The sequence below is a fragment of the Sciurus vulgaris genome, assembly GCF_902686455.1.
Source record: "Sciurus vulgaris genome assembly, chromosome: 9".
NCBI lineage: Eukaryota > Metazoa > Chordata > Mammalia > Rodentia > Sciuridae > Sciurus > Sciurus vulgaris.
In genome coordinates, this window is record NC_136469.1 from 78911139 (window position 1) to 78937368 (window position 26230).

Consider the following 26230-nt stretch of genomic DNA (forward strand, 5'->3'; position numbering starts at 1 on the left):
AGTAAACTATACAATATGTTAAATGGTGATGTATCCTATGGAGGGAACAAGAAAGCAGAGACACATGGAGTGGGCATGATTACAATTTCAGGTGGAGGTCAGGGAAGGCTTTTCTGAGAGACATTATTTCAAAGCATTTCACGTAGTACTCTTTTAATCCTCTTGATATAGGACACGTTACTTTGATTATCATGATGCTGCTTTTCAGATGAGTAAACTGGGTTCCTGATTCCTTCAGTTCCTGTTCTAAGACATTATAGGTGCTTGTGATAAGAAACAGGGCCAGGGTTCAAGATGTCTGGGTCCAGAGCTGTTTCCTAATGTAACACTACTCTTATAGGGAGCTAGAAGGGGTGCTGAGGGATATGCTATAAAGGGGAGCAGGAATGTGGTTTGAAAAAATACTGAATCAATATCATCACGGTATCCATTTTACATTTTGTGAATCCAAAATAAATATCTTTTGTTTTGGAAAAAACAAAGTCAAAAAGTAAAACTGGGCACAGTCTTCTGGGCTGCTGTGTGTACCCAGAGGTTACAAAGGATATGTCAACCAGTTTTATTATGAAATCTTGAATTAATCCAGCCCTTTAAATTTCTTGCTACAGGACTGTGACCCTCAAGAGAGTAAGTGACTTGCCCAACATCACATAGCTTGTTTGTTACAGACCCAGGATGGAAAACTGAGCTAGAAAAAACAACCACCCAGCAGAACTACACAGTGGAGCTGCCCTGCCAAGTTCCCTTGGCTGTGTGGTGTCTTGTTTAAAGTGCAGAGAAGCCAGGTTAATTTCAAGGCTCAGGTCGGTGTGAGTGAATTAGTGAGTCAGGGGAGACCCATTTACAGAAGGAGAGAGGGAGGATGATAAAGAGAGAAGCAAGAGGACGCACAAATGAAGGAATTGAGGGGGAAGAACCAGCTAAGAGGAGGCAAGGTGAGATTCAAGGTGGCTCTTTCCATCCCAGGAAGGAGAGAAACAGAAAACGTGGACCACGCCAAAAAGGTTTCCTCTATCTCAGTAACCCTAATTACAGCCCATTGGGACAGCTAAGAATAGCGTTGTTTTGTGTATAAACTTAAACTCAGAAAAACAACTTAAGCTCACGAGGCTGCCAAGAGTCTCCTGATCATGTACATTTTCTCCAGGGGTCTCTTTCTTTGTTGCCATCATTTGTTTCCTCGGCCTTCTTTTATGTGTATAGGTGAAGTATTGAGGTTTTTACCTTTTTTTCTGAAATAGTTATCAAGTAGCCAATAGTAGCGTTAAGTATGCGGTTACCATGACAACACCGCCTTCACGGAGTAACTAGCCTCCCCACCTAGCCTCCAGAATCATATTTCACAGAGTAGGTTCCTTTCCTTTGTGGAACTTCTAACAGTTGCAATTCCGCATCTTGTTTGGGTGAATATTTGCTTAACGTTTGTCGTCTACCCGGTAAGCTTCATAATGGCAGGGACCAGCCTGCTTTTGCCACCAGTGTGCCCCCAGCGTTTTGCACAATGCCTAGCACTCAGGCTCTCGGTAAATACTTGCAGAGCAAATGTTTGGTGGTATCTCTCAGTTCTTTTCTGAAAGTTACATGGACAGTAACCTTCAGCTCATAATTATGTTAATAGATACTGTACAACGAGTCAGGCCGGTATTTACAGGTAGTACGCGGGTAAATGAACACACACATGCGTACCCACTACTGCAAAAACAGCCCCGGGCAGGTGCACTCGGTAGGAAACGCTTGCGGTAGTGAGTCCCAACACCGCCGCGCTGGCCCGGCCAGTCTCCGCAGCGTAGGAGGGCACCCGGGCGACAGCGCTGCGGGAGTCCCCGGCCCACTGGGCCTGGCTGGCAAGTCCCAGAGCGGCGGAGGCGGCGGCGGCGTGGGCGGAGAGCTGCGCGGTGATTGGTCCGCGCCCTCAGGCGGGGCGGGGCTGGCGGCCGGAGCTGGAGGCGGGCACTCACCGCGAAGGGGGTGTGCGCGGCTGCTGGTGCCGTAGTTTCAGTATAAACAAGGAACCCGACTGGTTAGGCGGATTTTCTTCCTTTCTTCCCGCGCGCTTTCCTTCCCTGTCCTTTGGTCGTATTGGTAGGCGCGCGACAAACAGCCAGGAGGCGGAGGACCCGGGGTCTGTCTGCGGGTAGGTTGTCCCATGATTGGGCTGTTTTCCCGAGAAGGACCCGAGCCCCGGGCGTGAACGCGGGACGGGGCTGCGCGCTGTGCTCTCCTGGGAGACCCGAGAGCTGCACGAGGAATGAGCCGGGCTCTCAGACTGCGCCCTGGCTGCCGGCTGCGCTCCAAGGCGGAGGGAGATCCCCGGGCGAGCGAGCTGACCCTGAGAGCGGAAAAAGCAGGGGATAGGGGAGCCTTCTGCCTGGCCGCCGCCGGCCTCTGGGGCCGCCCGGGTCCCAACAGGTGCTAGGCTGAGCCGCTGAAACCTGGGCAGGGATACGCTGGGTTGTGCATTGCTTCGTCCTCTCCAATCCCACAACCTGGGCTTCTTTTTTGGGATCTTGGTAGTGTTTGACGGTTTGTCTGAGGCTGGTCACCTTCATCCTTTTCCACTCCCTTTTCTTTCTGTGCAAACTAGATTGTTTCCGACTACTTGCGAGTTTTCTCATGCGTTTGTATGTGTATGGGGTGCTTATTTTGTTACCGGTTTCGTGTTATCTAAAGTGTGACTTAGGGAGGAACAGGGAGATAGGAGTCATGACTCTCATCCCTCAGTTCTTTCATTCTTCGGTTCACCTAGGTACGCTTGAGAACCACCGAGTCGCTTTGCTTTTAGTCCGAGTTCTAGTGAGTTACCTTGGGACACCTGTCCTGGCGATACTAACATAAGGTGGGGGTACCTGGAAGCCTCTTGGGCAGACAGCGTGAGGGAAGCGCCTCTTTAAGGGAGAGCCGTGGGGACAGTTTCAGTGTTGTTTAAGAGGAAAGGGCAAAACGGGGAGCTGGGTGTATGTGTATGTACGGTTTGACTCGTTTCCCACTTTACCCCAACCAAATTGGCGCAGTTTAAGCAAACAACGTTGCTAAGTCCTCTGACAGTGCAGAGGGGGTTGCAAGTGAGGACAGCGTCTAGGTAGCATTTTTCTCTTTTGAATTGTATCGTCTTCACAGATGAATTTGATGGGTATGGGTTGTCCAGATGGATATGTACACATTTTTGTGTATGTATGTTTGGGTGAACGCGTCTCCAAGGAGTCCTTCGTCAGCACCACCATGTGATGATGGTCAGGAACTGCTGGTGTGCGTAGATCTATATTTAGCCCTGGTGATCTCTCATGGCCAGGGAGGGTCTCTGAACTGGGTGCATAAAGGGAAAGAGTCCAGGGATCAGGGTGTTGCACTCTTGAATGATGTCTGACACAGTCAGACTCAGATGGGGTGAATAATTATTCTTTCCTCCGGAGAACAGTAGCTGGAGCTTGCCGTGTGATGACTGTGCCTTAATTTAAACATAGTTGAACTATGGTGGTCAGTCAATGCTAAGAAACAGGGAGGTTTGAAATTAAGCAAATTGGAGATTTAGGAGGAAATAACAGATCAGATGAGGATTAGAACAAATGTAGAATTGATTTTTTCAAAAAAGGAATAAAAATGGTTGTTGAAATTTTCACAGCAGAAAAAAAGATTGGCAGTTGGTTAAATCCTAACATTAATAGCTGTTTTGTGTGTGGGGGGGGGAGGGGGGCAGGTTTGTGAGGACCCAGGGCACTTTTGACCCAGGTCACATTTCACAAGCAGTGTTGTATTATTCCTTTCAAGCAGATTTTACTTGAGGATGAGAATATCAGCCACTGATTAGCAAGTTTCTTGTGGGCATTCTTCCCCTGCATGCCGGTCTCCTTTGTTTTCCTAGAGGTGGCAACATTTCTGGCTCCTGAGCATACTGGCCTTGTACTTTCCAGTTGTCTACTGGAGGGTTCAGTTCTTAAAACTTCTTCTATGGTACATTTTCAGTTTGATCCATCTTATGTACTCCACTAGACATTTTATCTGATACTGACCACACCTGATATGTGGGGATCATACTGTCTTTTGGAGACAAAAATCACCGCAAAAGTATTTGCACTTATCACCCACCCCCCTGGTTAGCATCTATCTAACCTAATATTAAGTATGTATTCATCATTTATCATAATGATACATAGTTCTTGTGCTGTTACTAATATTTTATTCTTATAAAATCTATTACTGGCAAAGAGTACAATGGATTGTATAAAGTCAATAGAATACCTCTCATTTAGGGGAAAGAAAATATGGTAATGAAATTGAGGGAGAAATCTGGAAAGGTGTTCCCATCTCACTTGGTGAGATCCCTAGTATGGCACAGGAATTCATGGGCTCAGCTTTTTCAATTTCCAAAGATTACCTGAAGAACTGAACTTGAGAAGAAATATTTGGAATCCCAAATAGAGCACTGCGCTGGGAAGGAAATGGGGAAAAGAGGGTGTTCTGCCTTTCTTGGGAGAAGAATCAAGAATCTCTATGTAAAGATCGAGACTCTTAACTTCTGATGTCACAAATAGTAAGTGGAAAAGTTTTTATAACAATTTGGGACATCTCAAAGAGGCAAATTGTAATGTTGAACATGCTGCTTAAGATTTATGGGAATTTATTTTTTGTCATTGTTAGTGGTTAAATTTAGGTATTACCTCTCCATACCTTTCTCTTTTCCAGAACTATAGTTGTCTTTGTTTTGTTTTTTATTTTGGTTTCTCCAAAAATCTACAAAAATTAGATCTGTACAAGCTTCGATTATTCCAGTTGACAGTTGTAGCCTAGTACTATGGGAAGATTTCTGTCCTGGGAATGAGGAGACTTGAGTCTGGTGGATCTGGAGCACTAACAAGTCACATGTCGTCTCCCTGTTCCTGCAGGATCTGTTAAATGGACATGGGGAGTTGAACTACATGATTTCTGGATTCCTTTTCTCTCTGTCATAACTGCTTTATTTTGTGCTGTCTTCATGAATTTGCATGGTTAGGGTAGACAGTGAAGGATGGAGTGATATGCTATTGATGTTCAGTTACTTTATGGCTCTGTGGACATGAAGAGAGAAGAGTGAAATTCTTTTTGTTGCTGAATGTATATGGAAATATTTTCTTGAATTTCTCTTTGTTTTTCTCCTACAAGTGTGAACATTAGAAATTACTAATTATCAATACAATTTTTCTTGGCCTGTTAAGTCAGTGTTATAATGTACTAATTTTAACTTTCTCTTTTGATCATTTTTTTCTTAGGTTTATATATTTGTTGTTTTCTATCAAAGTATATATATAGGAAGTCATTCAGTTTTTTCAAATTTTATTAGGAAACCCTGATATGAAAATCAGTTTAATACAAAGTAAAAGTTAGCCTTGTAGGAAAGGTAAACACCTTATAGACCAATATCATTCTATTTAGCTAAAAAGAAGAATGGAAGGGGAGGGATAAACAGTTTTTCAAGAACTTGCAGCCAGAAAATAAAATTATCCAAATAACTGTGTTATGTAATAAAATATAGAGAAAATCTTACTTTTTAAAATGCCCACACTAAGTCAGATCTTTTTCGTGTTCTAAGTGTTGGATCTTTTTTGTGCTCAATGAACTGGGTTAGAAATATAAAATATTTTTATTTAAGTGCTCCCCATAGTATATTCTATGGTTTAGCTTGAGATCTATCATGTATAAATGCTAACTCATCCTACACGTATCAATACTGTTCAATGAGGCAGACTCAAGCCATATGGGGATATTTCCACTTAAGTTTATTTAAATTGAACAAAATTAAAAATTTAGTGCTGTTGCACGAGTCACATGTTAAGTGCTCAGTAGTCACTGCAGCCAGTTGCAACTATATTGGACAGTGCAGAAGAGGGACATTTCCAGGATCCCAGCCATTTTGACAGTGTTTGATTAGACAATGGTGCTTTTGATTATCCAGAAGATCACTTTTATTCTTCTGGGAAAATGAAATAACTAATTCTCATCATAGATGGGCATCTAAGACATCAGGAAACATAACTGACTGGCTTTGTCAGCCAGTATGTCTTCATTTGTTCAGCATGAACAATGCTGATGCTATGATCATAAGCACTAATTTCTCAATATTTTTTCCCCAGAACTCTAGTTGCCTTTCTTTTGCTTTTCTAAGTCGTCACCAACTGTTATTGCTGAAAAAGCACCAACCATTTGAAAAGCATGGAATGAGGAGCCATCTACTGTTAAACTCAAGAACTGCTTGGAGTTGCAGACCTAAAGGCAGTTAATGCATAGGAATGGCAGCCTGTTCTAGATTGACTTCCCACACAGGAGAGTTTCATTTCATGGAAGTTTTAAATGAATTTCCAGGTCTATTCAGAAATGCCATGAAATGTCATTTTGTGTGTTGATAAACTACTAACAACACCACCAAAACAAAAGATAACAAATTTTAGCTTTGTTTTTCTTCAAAGGAAACCAAAGATTATAAATATTTGAGTGACAATTCCTTCCTCCATCAATTAGAATTTGTGAGGAATTTTTTTTTTAAGTGGCATGCAGGAAAGATCAAGCAAAGTGCAGATTTACTTTTTGAATGAACACCTATAACTTAAACCAGGAATTAACATAGCTTTTCATTGTGGAGAGAAATAGAATCTTCCTTTCTCAAAAACACTGACTTTTGTCCTCCCTTAACTGGGAAATCTGCTAAGTATTTTGGACTCAGTTCCAAAAAATGTACTTATCTTGGAGTTAGTTACTTTCTGTTCACATGCCAAAGAAGTGAGGTGATCTGTGTTTTCTACTGTGTTGCCTACTCCACACAATACCTCTTTTTCTCAAGGAGGTTAGCAGAGGGGTAACTTTTCTACAGTTTCCACAGATGGTCTTAGAAATCTCTGCCTTTCAGACTTCCCCTAAGGAAAGAAGTGAGAGTATAATCTTCTATAAAATTTTTAAAAAAATTTTTAAGATCAAAATAAGCTATGTTTTAGGTAGTGTCAGAAACTGGACTTCTACCTTTCACCTCGAATCAAATCTACAGGCAGGTACACCCAGTGAGTGTGCAGTGAGTCTTTGTATGCTAAGATCTCACATTGCCAAAAGAAGGCTAAAAGTATCTGCGATACCTGCTGGAGAAATATATGAACTCTTTCTAATTCAGGGCTCTACAACTTCAAATGAAGAAAGAAAGAAATGGGTTATTGAAGGTGTGCCTCACCAAAGTGCAAAGTTCCTTTGGAATCTAGATGGGAATTGGGGAACCTATAATTCCAGGATTTTAAACCTCTCCTCACTAAACAAATATGCTTTCAAAGTTCAGTTATGATAAGGTAGGCTTTGTCTACTAAGTGATTTTTTCTCTATTTTCTTTTTTTTTTGAATTGAGACATATGTCCAGCATTTGAACAGATGTTAAAATACCATAGTCAACATAAAGACCTTGAATTTATTAAATATTGCACTCTGTGTATTGAAAAAAAAAACCTTTTGTTTCATGAACTTCTACATTTTTTATCTTGTTTTCTTGAGTGTAAAGGAAATGCTGACATGACATTCTGGTAGAGATTTACAAAGCACCTATAACAGACGTTGAAGGATATTTTTGATTTAGCTCCCACACCCATATTTTCCTTGACCTTTTTTCCAATTTGAATTGTCACCTGAAACCACCTTATTCTGGTGCACCTGCTTCATCATAAATAACATTGTGCAAAGCAGTCGCTAATTCAAACACAGTCTGCTGTTTAGAAAAAAGCAGCTTTTCATCTGGTGCTTTAGTTGGTTTGAAACCATTAGGCATGCCTTTCAAATCTATTCATCCTGTAAATCACCCAGAGCTGGCTTCCTTGCTGCTGGATCAATGTCAGGCTGAACTTTTTCAGGGTCCTTGGAAGAACATGATCTATCTTTGTGGCCAAATTAGCAGTCCCTGTAAGATGTCTTGTCTGTCAACCAACTTTTCAGCTTACCAAATTAATTTTAAGAGAGAATATTCATCTTCTCTACTTAGGTTGGGTATAACTTTCCTATTAGAACTTTCCTCTTGAAAGTTTTCCAGCATAACCTATAGTTGGCACACTAATTTTTATGGCTCTAAGCTTTCTTTTAGCTCAGCTTATTGTTTTAAAATCCAAAATCTGCTTCCCACTGTCTAGCTGTATCTTCTTCTACCTTAAAATGGTGCGTGAATTTAGGGGAGAAAAGAACGCTATTTCAGTAGCTACACCTAAACCAAAGGAATTTCATTCTTGTATTCTTTCAATTCAGTTTGTTTGATGTTACCTGAAAAAAAAAAAAAAAAAAAAAAGAGTTTCATGGTTTCTAAGGAGCTGGTCTTAAATGTACTGATCTACTATGTTCTCCTGCTTTTGGATAGAGAAATGATATAGAGGTTCTGTCCAAGTTAGTGTATGGGTCTTTTAATCTGCGGTCAGAGAACTCAAAGTATATTGTTGGTATATTTCTGCTGGCATAGTAGGGGAGAAGTTTGTGATTTCCTTTAAAAAGTTAAGGACCACTGGCTGAATAGAATATATTATGAATGGTGAGAAATGGTTTACAAATGAAACTTTGTGAGCCTGGCTCTCAAAGTCTACATTATGTGTTAATGATAGGGATTTGAATAGTCAGTAGGTTTTTCATGTGCCTCATGCAAATCTCTTTTTCTAAGGGAATTTACTCCTTTGAAGTTTGATTTAACAGTAAATTAAGCTAGTGTTCTTGCCGCTTTGTCACATTCTAATTTTGGAAAATAGTGTTTCCTAAACAAAGTTTTTGATTAGCAGGCCTCCATTGAGAGGTACTTTGGACTGGGCAAACTCTATGCTAAAGAAGACTGATGAATAGTGGAGAGGCTGGTTTTGACATTATGTTGGAAAGTATAGAGAGGAGTAAATTGAGAGCTTATAGACCCCAGAGACAGAAAATATTAGTGGTGAGAGCTGAAAGAAGAAGGTTGCTGCAGATAAAGAAGGCGGCAGGACTACACTAACATTGAAAAAAAAAAAAAAAAAGAATGGAAGCCAGCCAAAGGTTAAGAGCAACCTCACGCTAACCTTTTTATCCCTAGAAAAATCATTAGCAAGTTAGCAAGTGATTGCTGGAATTAATAGTGTCCAGGAATAAATACTTTTCTGGATTCTCATGTCCAGTACTTTGGAGATGAGATTATTTTCTTAACAACAACTAAGCCAATATTTAGTTGGTTCTTACTTTTCAATTCCAAAACTTAAAGCAGGTAAAACTAAAGACCTGTTCATCAAATCTAATTAATACTGAACAAACAATAGCTCTTGATATGGGTAATAAGAAGGAAGACACTTGAGAGAAAACAAACTACTATGTTTATTTTAATAAATTAAGTTTCACAAACAGCACTTTCTGTACCATTCTGCTTAATTTTTCTTGTGTTTTTCCATTAAATAGGCAGTTAATCCTTCATAAAACAGTTTGGCCATTTGTTTGAGATTATCCAGAAATGAGTGTATGATGAACTATGATATTTCTCATGATCATTTGTCTCATTACATATTTTTGCTGAAGATCTATACGATAAATACAAGCAAATACTATGTGCTTCGTTTAATCCATGGTGCCATTTATTATAAGATGCTCTGTTATTTCGTATGCTGCTGAAGCAACACTGTCCATTAAACATGTTTTCTCATCATTTGATTGTTTACATGCATCCCAGTATTAAAGATACTAAAGTATCTTTTAAAGTACATGTTAGAGTCTCTGAGGCCTGTTTCTAGATGAAATCATGCTTTGATTGCAAAGGTCAGTAGCTTCAATATTGCTGTTGACAGTGTGACTTTTTAATAAGAGTAATTAATGGTATTAATATGTCTTTGGAGCAAGGATTTATGTAGATCATGTAAAACATATAAATTATCCTAATAGCCTGCAATTTGAGACAGACTAACAGGCTTTTCATTTTATGATTAAGCATTAGAAGTTCAAAGAAGATTATTTAGAGTATAACATGAGCCCTGTCATAAATTTTGTACCTGGAATCTGAGGACCTAGGTTTGGAACCCTGTCCTTTCTGTTCCTTAACGTGTAACCCAAGCAAGTTTTCCTGGGTTTCAGCTTCTTACGCAGTCAAGAAAGGATGAGGAAATGTGCTTCATGGGGAGATTGCAGAATCCAGAAAGGCATCTGTAGTCAGTAAACACACACAAACAGAAGTCATGAAATTCTCAGAGCCTACCACACTGTGGATCTCCAGAGAGACCTCTTAAGGGGAATTGAGAGACACAAAGACCTCTGGAATGTGCAGACCTTTTCCAACACTGGAGATGCTTTAGTGAAAACAATGTAAGACTAATTAACAAAGAAGAAGAGTTAAGGAATTGAAAAGATGCTGTCTTGAGTATAAGGTATGGTAGATAAAATTGCCCACGATATGTAAATAAGAGACTCCTTTTTCCTGGAGTGACTTTCATCTCAGTAGCTGATTGTTGTTGTGGGCAAGTTCAACAGTCAAGGTGGCACCTGGGAAAATAAACTAGCTGATTAGCCATGACACACCTTTGAGCTAATTCGAAAGTGGAAAACATACTATGACATACTCTCTTCTTACAATTGATTTTTAAGTGTAATAAGTAATAACCCCAATCTTTTTACCTCGATTTGGATTCCATTGCTATTTGCAGTGTTTTCTTTTGGTACCTCCTTGGAGGGAGTTTTTAAGTGTTGATATTTTGTCCCTCCTCAAAGAAATCCTGTGAAAGGGACATTTTCAAAGATAAATAAAAAAAGCCTTCTGCCATAACTCTAATAATATTCTAAGAACTTTGGTAAAAGAAAAGTGGCAGTTGGGTGTTAGTGTGTTTTAATAATTTAGGATTTTGGAAGGGGCAAGCAAAATTGAAGGTGTCTGAAAATGTGCCTGGGGATCAGGCATAATAAGTAACTTTCTGAAGATTCTGAAGCTATTAAGTGCCACAGTTAGGACTTCATTAAATCTGAATTCTATCCAGATCCGAGGCCTTGTCTGCTCTATAGGAATGAATAATTAAGAAGTACCAATGCTTGGTGGCTTTTGGTGCTGATTCTTTGAAAGGGAACTCTGAGTGACCTGTGGCCGTTTTGTGGGTCAGTGCTTACTACTGAAAAGCCCAAGAGAGCAGGGGTGCAAGATTCAAGGGAGTTCCATCCGCTTACTTTGTGCTGCACCACGTGGTTGTGTCATGTTAGCCTGGTCACTCCAGTTCACTTCCCTGGGTCTCAGTTTGCACATTTGTAGCAAAAGAAGCTTGGACCTGGCTGTGATGGCACAGGGGCTCTGGCTGCATCCATGACCATCTTGCAGTCATTTCAAATCACAGGATACACATTCCCTTATGGCGTTACATCCTCCAAATCTTCCTTGCTCATCCTCAGACCCCTAGGCAACTACTTGTAGTTGATTGCAGTTGAAAAATGAAATGAACTCTTTTCTGTAGCCTGGTTCAGATGACTTCTATGGCCTGTTTGAATGTGTGTCATTTTCTGAGGTTCTGGAGTTCCCAAGTCCTGGCCGGTCATCTCCCAAAAGCATTTTGTTAGATTGGTTGCAACAACTAAGTGAAGATATCAGGGAAAATTCATGGTTCCTGACAGGAAAAAATCCCAACTTCAAGGGAGTCTTACCCTCATCCAGTATAGGAAGAACACTGTGCTTATAACCATGAAAAGCTTTTTTTAAGCCACAGGCAACCAAATCCAGACAGGATTCCCTCAAAGTTATAGAAGTAACTTTTAGGTGTGCCTCTCTTCTCAGCTTCAGGCCTCCTAGTTGGAGGACACTCTCTGTTTCTCATGACAAGGGTGGATTGATATTTTTTCCTCCCACCAAGGATGATCTATTTTCTATGCTTTTATTACACATGAATTATACTCATGAAAACTGGCAATTTGAAGAGGAAGAAATGTACTCTTGTCCATTGCCTTCTAAACTGTTAACATTGAGTTAAATAAATAAATAAAATGTTAACGTTAAGTTAGGGGGTTGCAGAGGAATTGTGTTAATGTTGCATCCCATAGTCCCAGATCCTTTGGCTGTGATGGCCATGTCTACTTACTTAAGTTAGAGGCATGGCAGCCATGACCCTGGTAGTGGCAAATCCCCCAGAGTGATTCTCAATAATCACTTTCTTCCCATTTGTAGCCATTTTTTTCTGTAGATTCCTTTAAATTCTCCCTCAGCACTAGTTCATGGATGGGATAGAGTGCATGAACAGGAAGCTTTTTTCTATTTATTTTTCTTGATGTTTCTTTTCCTAAGTGCTGGCCTCACACTCACACCAGTCCCTGGCCCCCTCCTGCCCAGGCACGTGCTCACATTGTGATGCTCTGTGTCCTCCATTAACTGTGGCTGGAACAGATGCAAGTGGACTGATGGATGTGACTTCTCAGACAGAGCTCCACACCCCACCCCCATTCAGATGCAAATGTCTTTCAGCATCTTGAAAAGAAGGATTAGTCCAGGTTGTGTCCTTCTGCAGCCTCCACAAGCCCTGTCCCTGTCAGTCCAAGGCCTGGAGTTTGGCTCCCCCTCATTGTTTGCTCTCTGAAACCCCCAGTTTCGGCAGCTCTTGAATGCCTCCATTGTGTAGACATGCTGCCAGAAACCCCAGTCTGTTCTCAGGGCCAGGCGCTGTGTCCCTAGGAATCCAAGTAATAACTTAATAACCTCTGGCCTCTATGGAGCGCCCTCTGACAAGGGCTTTGTGAGTTACAAGGCACACAGATGGAAAGGAGCAACTTATCTCAAGGACTGTCACAGTGCTCCTTGTTCCCAAATCAGGTGCCTCCTCAGCCGGTATGTTTACTGAGTACTGAGGCTTTATACACACCTCCCACCCTGAGAATTTGACACAAAGGGGTGAAAATCAACAGCATCTGATCTGGTCAACATGGGAGTCAACATTCATCTCTTGGTACAGGCAGATGTAAACAACCACGCCCTATGTACTTTGCTCCTAAGCCTCTTGTGCATGTTAGTTTTTTCAGCTACAGTTTTGGTGTTTCTCCATATGTACAGTGCTATTGGCTGTCTCTTAAGCACTATGTGACTCTTCCCAGCCAAATTTCAAGGCCTCCACATTTCCACTTAGGATTCCCTGATGGGATAAAGCAGTACTTTAGTACCAAATGTGAAGGAGTGATATCTAAATATGACAGCCAGAGGCTTGGATTTAAGTCCAGATTAGATCCTTTGGTATATACATTTTATGGTATTTGATTGAATTGCTACTCAAAACTGTGCATATCCATGGTACTCAAACAGCAGCTTGGTTCTTGGTGGTTTGTTGCCTGTCCTTATTACCATTAAATCTTACTGCCTATTTAAGTTTTTTTTTTTTTTTTTTTTTTTTTTTCCCATATTGTGTGTTACTGAAACCGTGTTTTTTTCTTTTTATTCCTTTTAGGAAAGCATGCCTCAGACTCCTCCCTTTTCAGCAATGTTTGACAGCAGTGGTTATAACCGAAACCTCTATCAGTCTGCAGAGGACAGCTGTGGAGGGTTGTATTACCATGACAACAACCTCCTCTCCGGGTCTCTGGAAGCACTTATCCAGCACTTAGTACCTAATGTGGATTACTACCCAGATGTAGGTATTCATGTTCCTCTGAAACCCACCCTTGGTATTAAGCAGAAATGATAACATAATATATAGGGACCATGTATACTATACAATTATTATATATGGGTTGCGAAGGATTTTTCTAATAAGAAATTGCATATTGATTATTGAATTTTTTCAGATCAAATTGAACCTGGGTATGGATCAGATTTTGGTGTAGTCTGCATATCAGTTTCTTTTCAGGTTAGGTATCACATTGTAGGTAATCTGATACCACCTGAATGAAGTATCTGTACTGTTTTGATTCATGCATACACCTTGGTTCATAAATAAAAATGCCAGCAAACATTGGATGCTCCTAGCTTATGGTATTTAATGCCTTTTTTTATTTATAATACCATCACTCTGCTGAGAAAAGTAGGAAAGTATATGGAAGAGAGAAGATGCTATAAACTCAAGATGCAATGATTTATCAGTTGGACATCAGTTGAACATCACATAGCATGTTTGCTTTTGTTTTACCTTAATAACCTACACTTGGATAGATGGTACCTTTAAGTATTAGGGAATTCATGACACATTATCTCAATCTTCGCAGTAATTCCAAGAGAGTGGAGGGAAGAAAATTGAAATTCACAATGTTGAAGATTTGTCCCAGCATCAGTAGTCAAATGCAGGTTTTCTTTCTGGGGCAAGTGTTTTTCCCCCTTCTTTTGTACTGTAGCTATCTCTACGGAACTGATTTTAGTAGGACAATGAAATTTACTCAGCAGCTGGTTATTAATGGAGATTTCAGGAAAATATCTAGAGACCACATCCATTAGTTTTTATAAATATAATGAATATCCTTGATGCACAAAGAATCGTTTGTGCATGCCATTATAATTCATCATGATGTTTCTTACTGGGTTATCTCTCTGTGTGTGAATTGTTACATAGCATTTTCAAACATGTTACCACACAGGGAAAACTTGTAATCAAAAATAAAAGGAATCCCTTGTTCAGCCCTGTAAGCATTTATGAGCTACTAAAGGCGCCTAAGGGGGGAAAAAAACCATGGAATTTCTCTTTTCATTGGGAGTCTGCAACTATTATAACAAATAAGCGCCACTTCATTACTGGCTTCTTGGGAGACAATGTGGTTAAAGAAAAGTATATAGTGCAATATTGTGCTTTATCAAATTGCTTAGCCCTTGAGCAAGTAAATAGTTTTCCTGAAAGCCTGTGTTCAAATATTCTGACACAAACACTTCAGTGTGCCACACTATACTCTCTGGAGAATTCTTGAGCTGAATGTGGGAGAGGTGGTGGGTTTTTTGTTTTGTTTGTTTTTTGTTTTATTTTGGTTTCAATTGAATTACCATAATATTTGAACACAGAACCGTATTCTGCATGGGTGTTATGTTTAAGTTAGATTTCTCTCTCTGGGTTGAATTTCATTCTTCACTAGAGTGAATTATGTGTCTTGATATCCCAGCTGCCTGAGGATAAATGTGAAATGTTCTCTGAATAATTTCAGGAGCCAAACTTATCCTGTACTTCTGTTATTTTTAGTATGGTTTAAGGGAGAAGACACATCTGAAGGTAAAGGAGAAATCCATCTTACTGTCTCACTCCGATAGGCATTACTTTTGGAACTGTAGCACATTAACTTTGATCAAGAGAGCTTCATGAACTAAGATGTATAATATATAAGAAAGATATGAATTTCAGAAAGTATGTAACAATGACTTTTTTCTCCTTCCACAGAGGACGTACATATTTACTTTCCTACTCAGTTCTCGGTTATTTATGCATCCTTATGAACTAATGGCCAAAGTCTGCCACTTATGTGTTGAGCACCAGAGACTAAGTGATCCTGATAGTGATAAGGTAATGAAACATTTCAAACTTCATAATTGCTTTTTCTTAGACTTGCTAACTTTAAGGTTCAGATTTTGTGAAGTTGGTTACCTTAAGTAACCCTAGCTTGTCCCCAGGATGAAAAGCATAAGTGACATCATGGCTGTGCTTAGGAATTAGAAATAGTTTAAAGAATACCACACAAATATGATGCCATGGTCATCCCTGGATACTGCCATAATTTAGTTGCACTTGGCGGAGACACAGTGGGGGGTATAGTGTGGCGGTGGGTTGATTAGAGCTGCTTCTTCAGCCCCAAAGACTTTACATTAAACTGACCCTGTTGTTGTTTATTTGATATAGTCCATGACAGTAGATGTCACTGAATTAGATTTGCTTTTTCTCCCTATAACCAGATGAGAAAAATTGCACCTAAAATTCTTCAGCTCTTGACTGAATGGACGGAGACATTTCCTTATGATTTTCGGGATGAAAGAATGATGAGAAACTTAAAAGATCTGGCGCACAGAATAGCCAGTGGCGAGGAGGTTGGTAACATGAATTTAGCACATAACCTGGTTGGGAGATGGTGCCTCAGAATTTCAACACTTCTTTTCGGTTCTGCCTTTGGGCAAACCCTCTTCATAGTGTATTATTGTCCTCCTCTGTATGTCCAGTGTGTGTGGGGAGGTGATTATTCTATCCCACTTCAAAGGGATATGATCTGGAGTTTTATGATTAATTGGGGATATGTTCATATGAATTCATGCATGGGACTCATGTTGCCAGTGTGTTTTGATTTTGCTTTACTTCTATCTTATTTCTTCCAAAAAGGTTTGACAGAGCTAGCAAGATAATAAATAACATACTAATAAGCACTAATAGATTTAAATAGCATATTAGTGTAGCAGTTGATCAGTGGCATATTAATCAATCATCAATAGAAATAGACAGTCTGGACCAGGGAAGGGAGAAAACAAATATGCCACTGTTGAGAGCCAGTAGGGTTGGAAAGGACTGCTGTGGGGTGAGTTTAAGTTCCAGATAAAAGGGAGATGCAACTGGTTATTTAATTTTAATTGTTAAGGAGGGGAAAAAGTACTAATTCCTCAGTGCTTTAGAGGGAAAATTTATAAACCTAGGGCTGGGGTATAGCTCAGTGGTAGAGCACTTGCTTAGATTGTGTGACACCCTGGCTTCAATCCCCAACACCACATACATACACACACACATGCATAATAAGTAAATCTTTCCAATAAGAGTTTTCGATTAGGGGGCCTAAAATGGAGAATTGAATAAGATATTCTTTTTAGTGCTCTTTATAATGAGTATTCCTTGATAAAACTGGGACCAGAGATTAGTGTGTAAATTAACAAAGGTAATTCGTTGGGGGATGAAGAGAAGACAGAGAAAACAACCCAAGTCTTCTGATGCTGGAGGTTGACTCAAGGCTAGGACCTAGAATAGGTGGAGATTGAAAGTCTCTTAGATAATCTTCCATAAATACCACTTCCCTCAATTGAGCCTTTGATAAGAGCTAACTAGTTGTGACAAATTCAAGGTTATCCCCTTTGAAGCAGGCCTGGAGGGCTAGTATTCAGTGTTGAGGCTTGTTGAGCCCTAAGGATGTCTTTGTAGTGTCTGTTGTTGCTGGAAACTTTCTGGAAACAAGTTGCTTCAGCACAGATATAACCTTTTCATGTAGAAGAATGGGCTGAAACTGTGAACAGTGGCGGTAATATCTTGTTTTGTTCATCTGAAAATACATTCCCATCACACATAACCTTCACGAAGAATTCATCCTTTCAGTGGTGTGCTGTAAAGATAATGTTAACAAGACCCCAATCTGTTTTAATCCTTGCGACGAGGTTTTCATGCCATTTCCCCAATGCAAAGAAGAAGTCAACTAAAATTATATTAAGTTTCCCCACTTAAAAAACTGGAACTTGGCTTTCCTGCATTAGGTCTCACAAAACAGGACTACTCACAAAACAGGACTTAACCTTTTCACTCTCACTTTGTGACGTGATATTGAAGCTGGGTGCTCAAGATAACTTTCTGCAAGGCTAAAGGTTGTTTCCTGAGTCATTTGGCAGGTTGTGACTATTGTAATCATTTTGCCCGTTTGCCTGTCTTGGCTTCTGCCAGGTTTGGATTGATAGGTCCCTCACTCACAGAGGCACACATTAAGCCTCACAGTGCAGTTTTATAAAAAGACTTAAATTAGAGGGCTTAGCTATTGGGTAGCTTGGCAGGGTCACTGCAGGCTCAATGACCTTGATTTATGACAATCTGCTCAAAAGATTGGTGGCATCACAGATCTTTTATTGCATAAAGGCCAAGCCCTGAGTCGGACACTTAGTTCTACCTTCCAGATAAGTGTGTGTAGCTACTTTGTATGATAGTCGGCTTATCTTCTTTCCCTGTGTTGCCTTTTACAACATAGAGATTATAACTTAGTTTTTCCTTAAAGAATCACCTAAAACCCTTTTTTTTTCTTTTTAAGATAAAATGTTAGTGATTTGAAAATGCCAAATGAATTTTGTTCCTTTTGTTCCTTCTTGTCATGGGCATTAAAGAGGGAGATCATTTCTATCTGTGACCAAATGAAACCCAGTCTTTATTTTAGAACAAGATAGAGCCATTCAAGAGTTGGGTAGAGGAGGCTTCATAACACTGAGAAAAGGGCCAGTCAGCCTTCTGACCCAACCTTCTTATCAGCATTCCTATTTTAATAACACAGTCTTAATAAACTTTGGAAAATATAGCAGGCTTTGAGCATGTAAAGAGGAGATGAGAAGATAAGCCAAGTCTAACTGAGGAACCTAATGAACTAGGGGTTGAGTGGAGAGATGTGCCTGCCTTGTCAGGCTGGGTGTCTCAGGGACTTGCTGTTTCTTTGGCTGCTTTGATCCAATATTCAGAAATCAGGTCCACACCTGGCAGTGGGTTGATCTGAGTGTGCTTTGGCAAATCCCATAAATTCCTTTATCCTTTCTCATCTTTATAAATCATGGAGTTAACTGCTCTGTGTTGAGATCCCTTCCAGCTCTCAAATGTGTGATGGATGCTCTTTCCCCAGCTCTTGGCTTGGCAGCTCTTTATCTGTCACATCTTTAAGTGTCTCTCCTCAGATAGACCTACTCCTGTCACCCCACTAAGATCATGCCCACTTCCATTCCTGGTTGTCACCAGCCCTCCCTTCAGAGCATTCTGTGACTTGTTATTACTTTCTTTTTGCTCCCCCTGGGTTCCATGCTGTGCCCTCTTTGTTCACCATGGCATTTAATAGACTCTCAGTGCTTGAATGAATGAAGGAAGGAGGAAGGAAGGAAGGAACAGGCAAATCAGTTACTACAATAGGAAAACATTATTTCCCTCCTGTGGCAGGAGTGTGGTCTTGAGTTGCGACTTGTTGCTTCTTGCCTCTGGCTTCAGGGATTTTTTTGGCAGTCAGTGAAGCCAGGTGTGCCCTATATATGATTTAGTCAGGTTCCTCTGTATCTGCTAGGACAGTTCCACATAATTTGGCTTAATATGTTTCTCCCCTGGGGATTTGCCCCAAATGAAGTGGTTTATTAGGACATGCCTGCAAGAAACATGAAATGGAACTAATGATTGAATTACATGACAAATGACTGTAGTGGCTAGAATGCAATTTTCTCTTCCTTAAGGGGCTGGTCTTTATAATAAGAACTTCTATCTTTATTTGCCAGGTAATTACTGTCGCTGGCATTTGAAGTTATAAAAAAGAATAAGTACATATTTAGCAATTCATGACTCAGTGAGGAAGCATGCTTAATAACACAAAACTTGATTTCTCAAATGAAATCAAATGGAGGCAGGAAACTTTTAAAAGAGGTCACACGCATATTCTGTTTCCCTCTGTTTTCCTTTTATGTACACGTGCACGTGCACACACACACACACACACACACACACTATTACTTGAATAGCTTTCTCCTGTATCCTCTTGTGTACATTTCCCCTTTATGTTTTGGTGTTGTCTTTTTACTCACTGGAACCAGAATATACAATACCGCTACCTAGTCCCCCTTTCACCCAGAAAAACCTAAAATTTTTATGCAGAATAAAAATCTTTCACCAGATGCGCTAGCAGAACATGGGTTCTCACACATCGCCATGTGTCAGAATCACCTGAAGAGCATTTACATTGTACTCTGCAGACTGTACCTCAAGCCAATTAGTCAGAATCTCTGGAGGTGGGACCCAAGCTGTGGGCTGTGACCCTCAGCTGTTGTGTGCTGGTTGCTTTTCCTCATGTGGTAACTTGAAGAGAATGTGGTTGTTTCTGATTCAAGTATTTTCCATGGGGATCCTAGGAAGGGAGGTGGAATGGGTACATAATGTAGAAATTAGATTTCTTGTGGAATATCTGTTGAGATGTAAAATAATGGGTGGGTTCTATTTTAAAATAAGTTTGTGTGTGACTTTTCTGAGTAAAAAGTATTTTCTTGTATGTCTTGAACCTATGTTATCCCAGAAATCCTACTGTGGAAAAGTGAATTTTTTTTATTTTTAATAAATCAATTAATATAGGAATGCATTCTGATTGTTAAAAAGAGAAAACAATTTACACAAAGCAAAAATACTCAAAAGTTTCACCAATCCCACTTGTATTATAAAGGTAACAACTGTTGTCAGTTTTGTGTATACATATTCATGCACAGATACACACATCCATAGAAGTAGTGTGTATAGTTTGTGTGTGTGTGTGTGTGTTTAACTAGTGTTTGCCACCCTGTTTTTCCACTCAGTGATGTGTCCTGGGGACCTTTCCATGTCAATGGAGAGATCTGTATCCTCTCTCACCTGCTGTACAATAGTTTAAAAAAAAAAAAAAAGTTTTCTTTTTATAAACTATTTTGTTGGAAACAAGTACATTTTTTTCATGCAGAAAGTATATGATTTTTCTTAGAAAGCTTTAACAAAGAATACAAGTCCCTCATTCACACTGAACTGTGTTCAGTAGAGTAGTAATGTAATGACAGTTGTGGGTTACTCTTGTAAATAGACTTTAATGACTGTGAAACTGCAACTTTATGATGTGTGTTTTGTACTCTGGATGGTACACACTGTAACTAAAGTACCCCAAAAATGTTTATTATTTGTCTTAATAGGCTGAGAAATACTTGTGTAATTTGAACAAGTAGTACTAACTCTCCTGTAGGCATGTATTATGACATTTGGGACAGAGGACTGAAGAAAACATTTTGAGTTCTTAGAGTTTTAATGTAGCTCCATGTTACAAAAGTAGAAGAGGTGGGGCAACAGGGATGAGGGATTGAAAATAGCTCACAATTCAGCCTTAAATGGCTTGGAATGCCAAAGAAAGGCATTTTCCTTGAGTAACAATACATTCCCAAACAGATAGCATCTTCTAAACTGATAACTTTAATGTTGATTGGAAGATAGGTTTTTTTGAAGATTCAATTTTTTAAACACTTAGGTATTTCATCATTTTGGGATGATCTGCAAATGCAGAGAAAAATAAGTTCATCTAATGGGCAACAATAAAGAACTCATTGGAATATATAATGACAAGTAGAGAAGAAGAAAAAGAAGGTCATGCTTTTTATCCTTGACTATGCAAGCGTGAACCCTTTCTTGATCGATGTGTTGTAATCTTCCTTATGTGCAAACATCTCTTGAGTTTTTTATATGTGCTCTGTTAAACCAAATTACTTCTGTAAAAAAAAAAAAAAATGTAGCTCTTATACTTGTAGGTAAGTACCATTTAATTTTCAGAGAGTTAATCTCAGCAAATGATACTGTGATACCTTTTAAAAAGTCAGTGAGGCATAAACAGGTCTTTCTACATCTGCAGATTCACTGAGACTGTTGTCTTGAGAGCTGGCAACCTTAGGACCCAGTTTGTATCGTATCAGCCCATGTGCCTATCTGTGACATGGGCGTCATAATTCACTAGAAAGGGAATTGCTGTTGGCAATTTGGGACCAGAAAAGGAGGACCAGAAAACTCCACAGCTTAGGATAAGTGTGCCCAAGGAATCAGGAAGTTATTTCTCTGACGTAACAAGTGTTTTCAAGGGAAAAGGGTGATACTTATCTATAACACCTGCAGTGTTTTTTTAAACCAATTTCTCTTTAAGTGTTGTGGCTATAGCAAAAGGAAGTTGCAAACAAAGTGGCATCTGGTAGTAGCGTTAGGGGGAGAATTGCCATGGGAGAGAGTTGGTTTTAAACGTTAGTACTGACTCATGAGTACCAGAAAAATGGACAGGAGCCAAATGGAGGTCAGATATCAAAAATGAATATCCACTTCCACAGTACATGTGAAAGTCAGGAAGGTGGGTGGGCGGGCAAGTGGGAAGTTATGGTGTGTTTCTGTCAAGTAGTTTTCATGTCCCCAAAACCTCAAGATAGGAATGGAGAAATCAAGAAGGTGGCCTGAAAGAAAATGTTAAGTGCTCTGACTTGAGGTCACTGTATTTTAACCTTCCAGAAGTAAACAGATGCATTTCTACCAGAGAACAGTTAGTTGTATGTAGTATTCATTAACACTGGATCCCCTCAATAGCTCATCTGTAATGTCTATGGTGTTCCCAAGGCCCAACCTGAGAACAGTGACTAAACCCTTCAGGTTTGGGAAGACACTTGATGTGTCTATGTCTCTTTTGAACTATTAGAGCTATTTGAATCCTCCTGTAGCTTTCCTAAACCAAGCTGATTGCCCAATCTCAAGGTAAAATCACTCACAGACACAGTCCCCGAGGCAGCCTAACACTGAAAAAGGACATGCAGAGCGAGATTATTTTTTGCTTATTCCCTAGCAGACATACCGGAAAAATGTCCAGCAGATGATGCAGTGTCTGATCCGCAAACTTGCTGCTCTCAGCCAGTATGAGGAAGTTCTGGCAAAAATCAGCTCCACATCCACTGATCGGCTCACAGTTCTCAAGACCAAGCCACAGTCCATACAGAGGGATATCATTACTGTCTGCAGTGACCCTTACACGTTGGCCCAGCAGCTGACTCACATAGAGCTGGTGAGGCCCTTGTTGTCCTTGTCCTTTGCAACCACAGGTTTGATTTGCTTTGGCAACCAGACAATGTATTTGCCAGCAATAATGTCACAAGAGAGGTCAGAGTAATGCAAATGGGAAATAATCTATGAAATAGCTGAAACATGTTTTTTAGGCATTTGAATATGAATGCTTCTGATATTCTGGGAATTTACTTGCAAATAAACCCTAAACAAAAATGAAAAGCAGAGTTTATTGACCTTCTTCATCTTCTGCCTCTAATTAATTTTTCCATGATTGGCTCAGTCTTCAACTATTTTAGAACATTGACCTAAGCAGAAAATTGCCTCTGTTCAGACCTTGAAGATAATGAAACTATTGGGGGTTAAAAGCTTACTTTATAATCTGCATTAAGAAATGAGGGTGATGCCAAAAGCCACTGGAAGAAATTGACTCTTCGTTTCTTTTCATTTTCTTTAATGCTGTTGATATGCTGGATTTTCATTTCAGGAGAGACTTAATTATATCGGGCCAGAAGAATTTGTTCAGGCATTTGTGCAGAAGGATCCTTTGGACAATGACAAGGTAATTAATCCCTCCAGACATCAGTCCTGAAACTAGAAATGGAATGCCTTAGTTTGTGATAATAGTTATAAGACATACAGGTTGAAACTATTCTGTTTTAGGTTTTAAAATCAGGATGTTTTCTTTCTCTTTCTTTCTTTCCTTCCTTCTTTCCTTCCTTCCTTCCTTCCTTCCTTCCTTCCTTCCTTCCTTCCTTCCTTCCTTCCTTCCTTCCTTCGCTGTGTGTGATTCATTGCAGTTCTTCTTGAGCTAGATATCTGAGTGCCTTTGCAATATTCTTACCCCATCATGAACTTTATCCTGTCTTTCATCCTTATTGGGAAATGTAATAAACCCTTTACAGCAAGTACATACAGGAGTTTGGGGTGATGAAGGTAGAAGATAAAAGCATAATGGTTTTAGCAGATTAAGCCAGAAAGAAAAACAAAAAAACAATGCTGTGCTCATGATTCAACAATAGCATGGGAAGGAAAGACAGGATGCACATCCAGCCTGCTGAGCAAGGATCTTCACTACTTTGCCTTTTCTATGAAGGTAGATCCCATGTGACAGGTTTGTGGTGGAGCCTACACATTAAGAAAATAATACTGGACACAGAATGTAAAATCAGTATACACATGTAAGACTTTTATCCCCCAGTGACTTCCATAAGCATTTTGAATCGTTAAGCAAAAAGAGACCACATCACCCACTGATGAAAGTCCCCTCTGGGAGTAGGGGCAACAGCTGTTTTCCGGCCTTAGAATAGTTCCTCTAAGTACGGGAAGTGAAGACTATGTTTTGCAATAGAAGGCTAGTGGACTTTTTTGTTTGTTTCTTTTGGAAAAAAGGACAGAGGGGTTAATGAATCTCTTCAAGCTTGACTTTGAACTCCAAGATGCGATGAGCTTCTTTTGCCTTTGAACAGTGTGTCACTCACCCTCATAAAGCCCATGAGAGTGTAGACTTCTATTTATCTTCTTTAGAAGATATTTAGTTTCTTGGTACATGATGATCCAAAATTTCGTTCAGCAGCTTCATTTTGGGAGAAGGTTTTCCAGGCCCCTGCACTCTTGGCCTCTCTTTCCTGTGTTGATAGCAATTGGTATTTGCACCTATTAATCAGTCCAAGATTGTTTTAGAATACAGCTAGAGCTTTTCCTTGGAGTTGTGTTTCTGAGGACAGATCTCACCCAAATTAACTTAGTTTCTTGGGAAGGTAGGGAGGGGTACTTTTATGAATGCACCAGAGTATATTTCTAGACCTCAGGTTTCACTGAACCTAAGAGATTTTGGTATTTCTCTAAGAATAATCAAGAATGGTAGTGGTCCTGGTGGTTCCTCTCTCCTCTTCACTCACTTCCTGTCATCCTAGGCGGCTTTCCTAATCCACAAACTGAGATTCAAGTCCCCATATTGGACAAAATGAGAGCCCAGTCTATTCTTTTTTTCTCTAACTTATCCATTCACTTTGCTTTCTCCATAGAGTTGCTACAGTGAACGGAAGAAAACACGAAACTTAGAAGCTTATGTGGAATGGTTTAATCGCTTGAGCTACTTGGTTGCTACTGAAATCTGCATGGTGAGAAAATGAATTTTCTCTGTCTTCTGACTCTCGATTATTTTTCATACTTTACATTCGTGGGGCCTGCATGTTGGATAACTGCTCTCCATCATTTTTTTCTACATAGCCTGTAAAGAAGAAACACCGAGCAAGAATGATTGAGTATTTCATTGATGTAGCGCGAGAATGTTTCAACATTGGCAACTTTAATTCCTTGATGGCAATAATCTGTGAGTATTTTCTGGTGGATATATGTCCTTTATTTCTATAAAATAAAATGTATAAAATTGTGAAATGTATTCACCAAAAATCTGCAAATAGTTTCATTATTGAAAAATATACTTTTTAATACTGAATTATTTTAGAATGTTCAGAATGTTTTAAGTAGCCAAACTGGTGCAAGCAAGTGTGTGTAATCTTTTCCAAGTATGCATGAATTCATGGAATACTTTTAATTTATCCTCCACTACATATTCATCTGCAAAAGCTTAGAACTGATCATTTTCTGACTGCCTGTGCTCCTAGTACATAGAGTTGCAGTCCTTACTACTCTAGCATGCCAACCCTCTCCTCTATATCATGGGGATTTTTAATGCTAGAGACCATGTTTCTTTCCATTCATTCTATAAATATAGGACATGAAGTAACAAGTTTTAGTTGTTCGAGTTTATGCCTGTTGTCTTGCCATAATTATTGATAATGACGCTTTCATTGAAAAATGTACTGGTTTATATGACAAATTATGTGACCATCCTACACATTATAGGTGCTCAGTAAATATATGAATAAAAGAACAAAGGAGTGGGGGTCAATTTGAAGCTAGAGAATCTACCAAATTTAATTCAATAATCTTTATCCTATCAAACCCCCTATCTCTAATTCATTTTTTCCATTTTATTTGCATATAATTTCCCCTTTGCTGCTCTCATAAAAATACTCACCAGATTTCAACTGTTGTTTATTTGACTCACTCCATGAAAATAGTGAATGGAAAGATTATCTAAGACAGAAATCTGAAAGGTTCTTGGTCTAATAAAAAAGATTACTTAATTTCTATCTTCCACCATCAAGAAAATGTCAAAGCATAACATCCATGCTTTGCATTTATCATCTTATTTATCCACTCAGTACTCCTACAAGAATAAGCTGAGTTCCAGAGGAAAAGATTTTCCTGGGGATGTCCAGTTAACCACTAATTGAGGGAAGCTCAATCAGGGGTTAGGAAGCTACTAAGCTCATGGCCCAATCTGGCCCACTACTGTTTTCTTTCTGGACAGTGAGATAATCATTTTTAAATGATTGAAAAAAATATCAAAAGAATGATAACATTCAAATTTTAGCATCCAGAAATGCAGTTTTATTGAACATAGCCATAGATGTTTGTTTATATAATTATCTGTGACTGCTTATGTACCATAACATGAGAGTGTTTTGTAGTTACCACACAGATCGTATGGCCTGCACAGCCTAAGCTGTTTACTATTTCTCCTTTTCAAAAAAAAAAAAATGTGCTTACCTCTCTACTCAAAGCAAATGCTATCATTATGTTATTTCTGGGCTACAGGAGAATTTGCAAGAAAAAAAATTAATGCTGGAGGTTATCATTTACTAACAATTTGTTGAATCCAATTACTTACATTTAGCACTGAACACTTTTCAGGAGTATGAGTTGGAATGATTTTGCTTATATCTCTATTTCAATTTTCTCCTCCT

The 26230-nt window shown here is 39.4% G+C and overlaps 1 protein-coding gene across 3 annotated transcripts in view; it reads left to right on the forward strand.

Annotated features, from left to right (window-relative positions):
* The first annotated feature begins 1987 nt into the window (after window positions 1–1987).
* RASGEF1B (RasGEF domain family member 1B) overlaps window positions 1988–26230 on the forward strand; it is a 35120-nt gene continuing 10877 nt past the window's right edge. Inside the window, exons 1-8 of one of the 3 annotated variants that reach the window (XM_079153285.1) lie at window positions 1988–2134; window positions 13386–13568; window positions 15291–15413; window positions 15800–15931; window positions 22198–22413; window positions 22900–22974; window positions 24440–24535; window positions 24645–24747. In XM_079153285.1, coding sequence (XP_079009411.1) covers window positions 13392–13568; window positions 15291–15413; window positions 15800–15931; window positions 22198–22413; window positions 22900–22974; window positions 24440–24535; window positions 24645–24747 — 922 coding nt within the window. In that variant the 5' untranslated portion in view covers window positions 1988–2134; window positions 13386–13391. The other 2 variants (XM_079153286.1, XM_079153284.1) reach the window with 2 other exon arrangements.